Source organism: Protomyctophum parallelum (genome assembly GCF_964188405.1).
Source record: "Protomyctophum parallelum genome assembly, chromosome: 13".
Classification (NCBI taxonomy): domain Eukaryota; kingdom Metazoa; phylum Chordata; class Actinopteri; order Myctophiformes; family Myctophidae; genus Protomyctophum; species Protomyctophum parallelum.
In genome coordinates, this window is record NC_139708.1 from 15370719 (window position 1) to 15380378 (window position 9660).

At 41.9% G+C, this 9660-nt stretch overlaps 1 protein-coding gene across 3 annotated transcripts; it reads right to left on the bottom strand.

Annotated features, from left to right (window-relative positions):
• Positions 1-1161: 1161 nt before the first annotated feature.
• On the bottom strand, positions 1162-9338 carry LOC310868789 (uncharacterized protein). Of its 3 annotated transcripts, none has more exons than XM_083779257.1 (5): positions 9171-9338; positions 7369-7526; positions 7134-7244; positions 6319-6456; positions 1162-2403 (listed from the first exon to the last, which is right to left on the bottom strand). In XM_083779257.1, exons 2-5 carry the CDS (start codon positions 7369-7371, stop codon positions 2317-2319), a joined length of 339 nt encoding a protein of 112 aa, XP_083635383.1. In that variant the 5' UTR covers positions 7372-7526; positions 9171-9338; the 3' UTR covers positions 1162-2316. The 3 variants fall into 3 exon arrangements, with proteins under 3 accessions (XP_083635383.1, XP_083635384.1, XP_083635382.1); XM_083779258.1 differs by having other exon boundaries at positions 7161-7244; positions 9164-9338; XM_083779256.1 differs by having other exon boundaries at positions 9164-9338.
• Between the last annotated feature and the right edge of the window lie 322 nt (positions 9339-9660).

Here is a 9660-nt window from a genome sequence, read left to right on the forward strand (position 1 = left end):
GGTTTACTGAGTCTCTCGCACGCACACACGTGCACACACACACACACACACACACACACACACCTTTTTATTTTTATCATGATATCTCTGCTCTCTATCACATCAGTATCCGGATGTATCGGTCTGCACAACCATTTTTTGCCAGAAACGGTCAGAGGGCCGGATGAATCTCAAAAACACACACACACACACACACACACACACACACACACACACACACACACACACACACACACACACACACACACACACACACACACACAATGATAAAAAGGACTCTACTCCCAGAAGAGTATGAAGGCACCATATTTGTCTGTCATAAAGATGTTAGAGATCTCATAACACCTGTCTAAAACAGGTAGTAAAAACTAGGCAGGCATTCCCCAACCTTTACTCATTGGCTCTAGCAGAAAGATGTAATATGAGATGATGTGGTTGAGCAACAGACTATACACAGATATATTCCATTTGGTTACAGACTCTCAGAGTAAAATTAACAGTGTGCTCTTCCATTTGTGGTCTTTGCCATATAATGACAGGCCAAACTGCACACAACACAGTCCTGGTTCTTTAGCTTACTGGCTTTGATCTCACACAAACAAGTCAAGTTCATCTGTATTCATCAGTCTCAAAGGGCTTTTACAGGCCTACAAGGAAACAAAACTCCACCGACTCAAACACACACACACACACACACACACACACACATTATTGTCCTTAAATGTGGCCGAGATCAGGAACTTCCTTTGTTTGAAAAGCTCTCTCTCGCCTGTGCGCTTTCTTCTTACACATACATGTTTGTCATGCCTAAGGATGTAGACATGAGTTGTTTGACTGGACCATTGCTTTTGTAAACCTGCTATGGTGTGACAGAGAGGGCATGATGTGCCAAAAAGGGCATATTTTCCAAATACCAGCAGCAACACGATAAACGCAACACGACAGACACCTTGTGACTGCTCACTGGCTGATAATAATGCATTGTAGGAAACCACTCCATCCAATATTGATTTAGTGCATTGTGAGTGTGATCACAATCTGCTGATAACTGTACTGTAGATAAAGCAAGAAGCAAGACAAAGAAAGGAATAAACAGACAACTTCTATAGCAGCTGAATAGTTTTGTAAACTAAAAAGTTTAACTTTTATTTCCGTTGTCACCTTTCAATAAATCAATGCGATATAAAGTTAAAAAAGGCAATACATTTGAGTTCTACAGTTCTAGGTTTTGCAAGGTAAAAAAAAAGGTGCTTATAACGGTGAAGCAAGTGGTAAAAGTACACAAAAAGGAACTAAACTATGACACGGTCAGAACAGAAGACCATGGTCAATAGCTCAGTCCAGAGCATAATAGATTTGGTGATAGAACAGATATAAAAATACCCATATAACGACGCACTGCAGATCAACATCATCAATTATTCATGGCACACATAAGGCTGCAGAGGACTACGGTACTCAGGACTACTCATTGTAAGTCAAATGATATATCCCTTAACCACTTATGCCCTTTTTGATACTTTCGCCACACAGTGAGTGGTGTCATGCGGCAGAAATTGCAGATCTGACACGATTATATATATTTTTTACCCACATTGACATGCCTAAAATAGATTGAAAGTGGCTAAAACAGTAAAATAGACAATCTCACATTCAGTATTGCACGTAAACTTCAGTATAAAATCATCTTGACTTGAGCTTCGCCCTGACTCATGGAGCTGTAGTCACTGTCTGTCAGGGTTCTCTCTATTCTGTGGTTCTCAATGGGATGTGACATGTCAGCTCTTTATGAAGTCATGACCTCCATAATATTCAATTAAAGTCCCATAATAAAGTTGTTCTTTGCCCTCAGTCCTCTCAGAAAAATCTCACAAACAACTTTTAAGCACATGTGCTATGATTATCAATAATCATACAAGCTATATGATACAATCTGTTTGATGTGACTAACAGGGTAACAAGATTTTGTGGTTAGAAATATCCCACAGTGGTGCTAAGAACGAAGTGCTATTACCCTCCCCCCTGCTACAGTATGTCACATACAGTAGATCTGATACATGATTAACACTACTAAACATACACTAATAGTGCAATTTAAGTGTAATCACAAGTGTTCCTACAATCCCCACGCAGGCAAGCACCAACCTGTGTATATTCTCTGAAGTCACACTCACTATTTTTCAGAACAGATACTAGCACAATTTGTGTGTGTGTGTGTGTGTGTGTGTGTGTGTGTGCAGCACCTCCAGCTCGGTCGGGTCGGGTGTTCATATGAGCACGTGACGCCTATAGGTTATTCTCTTGCGATATATAGTCCTATCTGATCTTGATCTCAAAACAGAGGCAGTTGAAGGACTCACACTCCGGAGGTTGGCAAGTGCAGGCACAGTCCCACCTGGGACACTGTGGAGAAAAGAAATGGAACAGTTGGAGGAAGAAGGGCACAAAAGCTCATCGAGGTCTCACAGTTCTGCACCGTCAAAAAGGTCTCACCTTTTTGACGTGTTATAGCTCAACATAAACGTGTAACTGTAAATTACAATTATTTACGTTGAGCTGTACTCAGCTCTTTAAAGAGAGACGTATCCATTCTGCTGTGTCCAATCAATGCCAACACAATCAAATACTGCAGGCTACTTGAGAGCACTATAGTGGTGACTGTTGGCCTGGTTTGTACGGGGCATGACATCACTGGTAATAATTACCAGTGAGCATTTTGCATCAAAACCCTTCAAATAGTTGATGTTTAATTCATAGAGGTGATTCTTTAATTCACTGTGAAGCATCGACCTCATTCTGAATACAAATTGTATGAAGAACAACAACAATCACTTTTTATGTGCATGTACTCAAACAACAGTTTGAAAACATAATCTCAGGCCTATAAATTGCATGTGGAACCAAGTTAGAATTTGGTCCCTCCCTGTCTCTCATGTCTTTCTCCCTGCACTTGGATTCCTGTTTCTACATTGTCTGGAAAAAAGCATAAAAAGCCAAAGATAAATACATATACAAATAATTCTCCTACTTTTAGTCCCAGTCCTGCATTTCGCAGCCCTCAGAATAAATCATACCAAACTAGAAAAAGTGCCCTACTGGGCACAGGTCTCCACCAGGATGAGCAGATGTGAAGAATTCCAGGCAAAGGTTTTTCCTTGGCCTCTAGGGAGTTGGCATACAAAGTTATCCACAGATCCGTGCAGTTAGAGGTAAAAACAGTTTTCGGCCAGTTATAGCGCCACCTTGAGGCTGAGTTGAAATTGTTCATGTGGCATTTCGTCCTCGGCCTAGTGGGAATGTGGGTGCACAATTTCACGGAAATCACGCGATGTGTTCATGATTTGCAGCATTTTTAAAACTGAGCACTCCTGTGCACTTTGGAAGCCAATCTTAACCAATCAGGATGGAGTCTGAGAAATCTGAAAGACTGGTTTCGTTGGATGGCTGTAGAGAGACTGTGTACCAATTTGCGTGATGTTTGGACAGAATCTGTAGGTGTACTGTGCAAAAACTTGTTTTGCACAAAGCGGCCTCCTGGTGGCGCTATAACAGGCCGTTCTGGAAATCTGAAAGACTGGTTTCGTTGAATGGCTCTAGAGAGACTGTGTACCAATTTGCGTGATGTTTGGACAAAATCTGTAGGTGTACTGTGCAAAAACCTGTTTTGCACAAAGCGGCCTCCTGGAGCGGCCTCCTGGTGGCGCTATAACAGGCCGTTCTGGAAATATGAAAGACCGGTTTGGTTGAATGGCTCTAGAGAGACTGTGTACCAATTTGCGTGATGTTTGGACAAAATCTGTAGGTGTACTGTGCAAAAACTTGTTTTGCACAAAGCGGCCTCCTGGTGGCGCTATAACAGGCCGTTCTGGAAAGTTTGGGGCAGAGGTTCATCGTTGGCATCCAGGGAGTGTGTGTGCAAAATTTGGCATCGACCGGGTTAACGGTGGCCGAGATTAGCTGCTCACGGACACACACACGGACGGACGGACGGACGGACACACACACACACGGACGGAGTGCAAAACATACTCTCCCCCTAAAGCGGCCTCCTGGAGCGGCCTCCTGGTGGCGCTATAACAGGCCGTTCTGGAAATATGAAAGACCGGTTTGGTTGAATGGCTCTAGAGAGACTGTGTACCAATTTGCGTGATGTTTGGACAAAATCTGTAGGTGTACTGTGCAAAAACTTGTTTTGCACAAAGCGGCCTCCTGGTGGCGCTATAAGGCCTAAAAAAAAAAAACTTTGGTTTCCGATTGGCTGTCATTTTTGGGCTGAGTAGGTAGGGAATTTATTTTATTTTATTTTATTTTTTTATTTTTCGTGGGAAGGATGGGTAGCAAGGAATTTATTTTATTTTATTTTATTTTTTATTTATTTTATTTTTGTCGTGGGAAGGATGGGTAGCAAGGATTTTTTTTCTTTTTTTTCCTACAGCAATGATGGATAGGCTTCTTTTTTAATAACTTCAATATTTGCCTGAAATACCATCTTTTAAATAATGAATGGTTCAAGTACACATAACACTGTATGCCTACAGCCAAAACATTTGAAAACTTTGAATAGAATGTCCACAGACTCCACCACACACTGGTTGAATACTTTAGAGTTTTAATTCAACTCCAAACCAAAGTAAAGTGCTGCATCACTCACATACCAAAAAAAAAAAAAAGATCTTCAAGTAATAAAGCTGAAACATGAACTTGTGTTTTGAAGCAGAGAGCTACTGGCTATCCCTGGATCAAACAAATCAACTTAAACCAACCAATGGCACGAGGAGTTGGAAAACCAAGAATACTGACTGGTGAATGAATTATACCAGGATTTGAAAATAATAAAACATTTTACCCCAGGGTATGAGATGAGCTCAATTCAGAATGAGGAGCTTTAACAATTAAGTCCATTCTAAATACTGATATACAGTATGCAGCTTAAAAGTGAATAGTGTTAGAACGGTGGTTGGTCAAACAGATTAGAACGGTGGTTGTTGAACTTGCTACCGCTGTCTGGCCTCTGGTTTGCGAACCAAATTAATTGCTTAGTGTTCAGCATCAAAGTATATAACTTAAATTAACTTGCCATATGCTTAAATGTTCTATACGCCCATCGATTAATCCGTAATAGCTCGTTTTGGAAGCGTCGGGGCTTAACGAGACACTGCTGTCTCGTTGAACCCAGCTGGGTGAATAACCTAAATCAACGTCACCACGGTAAATGCTCCATATAACTATGAAAGCGCTAAATGTTAATGTTCACTGCATACACGTAATATAGTTGACCAAGCAATGTTACAGTCCACTGTAGGCTACAGCTATATGGTTTCCAAATCGTAGCGCTGTAGACTACAGCAATTTAATTTCCGCATCGCAGCGCAGTGCGCCTCATGTGTGCCCAAAAGAACAGATCTGCAAGCTGTCGACACGCAATCGAGCGGCATGTTGATAGTTTGTATGTCTGTTATTTTGGTTAGGCAACGCACATTACGCGTGGTATGTGGGTTTGAGAGGCAATGATTAATGTAGGCCTACAGTAGCCTAGTAGATTATAGCCAAGTTGACAGTTGTCATAATATTGTATAGCTCTGTTCTGGACTGTTGCACAACGTTAGCCAACGGTGAATGATGAAAAAGTTGCACTTTGTTAACGAGGACAGTATTGGACATGCTGCGTCACTTCAGAGGATCGCTGCTACTTTGATTCAAAGATGTTTACTCACCCCTGGAAATCGCTGGAAACCATTAGAATGTTGGAAATGGAACGTGAGTTACAACCTCAAGTAGCCTACCATGCACCTCGCCATGACGCATTCCAAAACATTTGCGCACGTGATATTTTAGACGAAAGAAAACTTTATTTTGACTTCGCGCGTCCCGATGGTCTCATCAAAGAGAATTTTAATGATCAAAGACCTTTTTGGTCTGGACTCGGTCGTATTCTGAGCTTTTTTTTTTTTTCTTTTTTTTTTTCACCAAATGCCAATAAAATAATATGAGTCGCGCATATTTAATAGGGTCGGTCGGCAACCGGAAACCAAAGTTTTTTTTTGTTAGGCCTAACAGGCCGTTCTGGAAAGTTTGGGGCAGAGGTTCATCGTTGGCATCCAGGGAGTGTGTGTGCAAAATTTGGCATCGACCGGGTTAACGGTGGCCGAGATTAGCTGCTCACGGACACACACACGGACGGACGGACGGACGGACGGACACACACACACACGGACGGAGTGCAAAACATACTCTCCCCCTAGGCCTTCGGCCTGGTGGAGACAATAATACAGTAACTTTTTCGCTATAGATGATTGTTTGATTTGGGGATTTACTCACCGAAGGAGTGGGGTGTGTTTGGTTCAGGCATGAGCAGAGGTTTGGTAGCTGACAATCACACATTTCACCCCATGTCAAACACTGTTCACATGGGTTGATCTCTGGACAGCAGTCACCACACACACAGGAACAACGGTCCTGTGGAGCACAGGGAGGCATAACGGTTTGTTACTATGGCCTGGTGTTTCATCATTTAGAAACATATTCTTGGTATATCGTTACTTTAAGGCCTTAAGTAGTGCCTTAGTAGTAGTAACTGTAAAGGCCAAACCGCACCATGCAACTCCTAACTGCAGTAGCATGCTGCTGCTCTGTGAACTGATGATGACTACAAATAAAGAATGGATTGCTAAAGATGATTTTTCTGCGTAACATTGAACACACTCAAGGACCCATAAGACCGGAAAGGCCTATGCGTTCTTATACCTTTTAAAACCGGGAAAGCATCCGTGTCATTTTAGATGTTGCCAAGCATATAGCAACAACAGGGTGTTGTTTTGTTTTGTTTTTGACTATAGGATTTAGAAGGCGTTTTAAGGTCTAAATAAATCAGATCTTTCTTTTGGGTCCCCATGTTTTGTTTCCTACATTTTTAAATTATTTGTTTTCATAAATAAATAAAAGAAAAATCTAAGAAATTCCATAAATTAGAAAACAACTTCCAAGAATTAGTGAAAATAGACGATCTTGTAGATCTGCTGTTTTCACTACTTTGGGTCCCGGGGCAAACATCTAATTCATTTTTGGGGTCTTGACTTGAGCTAAAATGTTTGGGAGGACAGCAGCACTGAGTACTGACTGCATAGAGTACAAACCCTGAGGCAATGATAGAGCCACAGCACCATCCCGAGGACAATCATGTAAAGACCCACAGCGATCATCAGCACACCGGGAAGAGGGAGAGCGAGCTCCCACACAGGCAACACCTGAGGACCAGAACATAAACACATCTCACTAATAGACACAGACACAAATACTTCTCACTGAGGCGCAGACAGAAATACATTGTTGCAGCCACAATGACCTGTGTAACTGAAAGATCTCACCCACCATAGTTTCTGCCTTAGGTCACCATCAAAGGGTTCACATCTCTTGGGACGTCCTGGGAGGGAGGGACCGAGGCCGTTGTTACATATCTGGAGACAGCATCTCTTATAGAGGTGAGCTTCAGTGATACTTCATCATCAGCAGCTTGTTATGGTCGCTCTCTGTTGGTTTGCGTGAAGGCAAATGTGAATTCTTCAAGTTAGCCTACTGATAATCTATGTGCTCTCTGACTGCATGCTTGCAGGGTTATTATATTATTATATATTGCAGGGTTCGGAAATAGCGCACTGAGCGCACTGTGCAATGCAAACTAATAGGCGAGTGTGCTCTGGTGCGATATTTCCGAACGCGCCCGAACAAAGCACTCTGAGAGGCGGAGTGCATGTGCAGATCTAAACAAACTAACTGGAGGCGAGTGCATGCATGCAGTCACAGTGTGTGTGTGTGTGTGTGTGTGTGTGTGTGTCACTCAGTGCACAGAGAGAGAGAGAGAGAAAGAGAAAGATGCCGAAACGAAAATGCAACTTCACAGATGATTTGCGGGAAAAGTATCCGTGTTTTCGTCCTGGCCGTGACACATCTGAAGCAGAATGCAATGCACTGTGTGCAAAGCAGGAACGTATGTATCTGTGGCAAATAAAGGTGCCAGCGATCTACGAGCCCATATCGAAACTACAAAGCACAAAACAGCTCTACGGGGTGAGAGCTCGTCTGCTAAATTGACAGAGTACTACCGATAGACTGTTGTGTTGTCTGCTCTCCGTGAGGAAAGCTTGAAATGCCAAAGAACTATCTCATCATTGACATGCAGAAAAAGTAGGCTACTGTTTTCTTAGCTTTGTGACTGACCAATGAGAAGCAGATTGTATTGTCTGCAAAGGAACTATGTGTCTGTCACAAATAAATGTTCTGTCCTGCAAGCCCATGTCATGTCAACAACACAGACAAGGCAGCTGTGCGCGAGGCGAGTCCTGCAAATTAAATTGACCCAATATTATTTTGTACAACCTAGCAAAGCATAAGATATGATGGTTTGGAGAATAGGCTGGTCTCTCTTTTTACAAGAGATAAGCCATTGCATACAGGTTCTCAAACTTTTTAATTTCAAGGACCCCCATAACTCTGAGAGTAAAACCAAATGGACCCATAAGAGTCCCATTTGATTCCATTTGTACAGTATCAGAGTTAAAAGTTATAAAAGGGTCCATTTGGTTCCATTTGTACTAGTACACTCTCAGAGTTACAGACCTGTAAGGGTCCATTTGGTTCCATTTGTACACTCTCAGAGTTACAGACCTGTAAGGGTCCATTTGGTTCCATTTGTACACTCAGAGTTACAGACCTATAATGGGTCCATTTGGAACCCCCTCAAGGGGTCCCTGGATCACACCTTTGAGAGCCACTGCTTCAAATAAATACAGTACATAACTAATATAGAGAATATTTGATCAAATTTAGGAGCATAACTTTTTTGTTATAGATTATTTTGACATCTGAATTTAATTCAAACAGAATCGCGCATGCACGACACATGCACGCGCGCATGTGTCTTCTTTTTGGTAATTCAGATTATGGTATGCCTAAACAATAGACAATAGATTATTAGTAACTAAACACCAACACCAAACAAACAAATATAGCCTACCAATATTTCAAGACTATAATAACGTCTAGCTATTTTTGCAGCCAACCTGTATTTTGTTGTAGTAAAAGGAAAACATTCGAAGACTTACTATAGTAGGCTAGTTGTAACCAGAATAACAAAAATAAATGAACAATGTAATGTGACTTGTGTTACCACGCACCGTCAATGTCGAAGTTGTAAGACTTGTTTCTTGGCAGTATGTTTCCCTTCTTTTCTTTTCTTGTCTTTGTTTTCAATCTGGTATGTGTCGATCGAGGCAACAGCCAACAGCGACATTAGCTTGTTGGCTAGGCTAATATGTCCACTATGAAGCTGCAGGCTGCATACCCGTCTCAAAATGTTGAGCGTCTCCAGCATGTTGCTATAGGGACTGAAGACGGGACCCGGGAAGGCTCTTCTTCTTCTTCTTCTCTGAGTTTTATGGATCGCACCAACATAAGGGTGCATACCGCCACCTACTGTACAAGAATCTTTGTGCTGTGATATTAAGTAACACCGTTGGTTATTTAGAAAGTCCACCCAAAGTGATGCCCTTCCCGTTTGTCTCTCATTGTCCGTGCTGCACATATTGTAAGATACTTATATAGTATGTGTAATCACAGAGATCGAAGAGCTATGAGACTTGAGTTGTTTATTATTTAGCGCGGGCA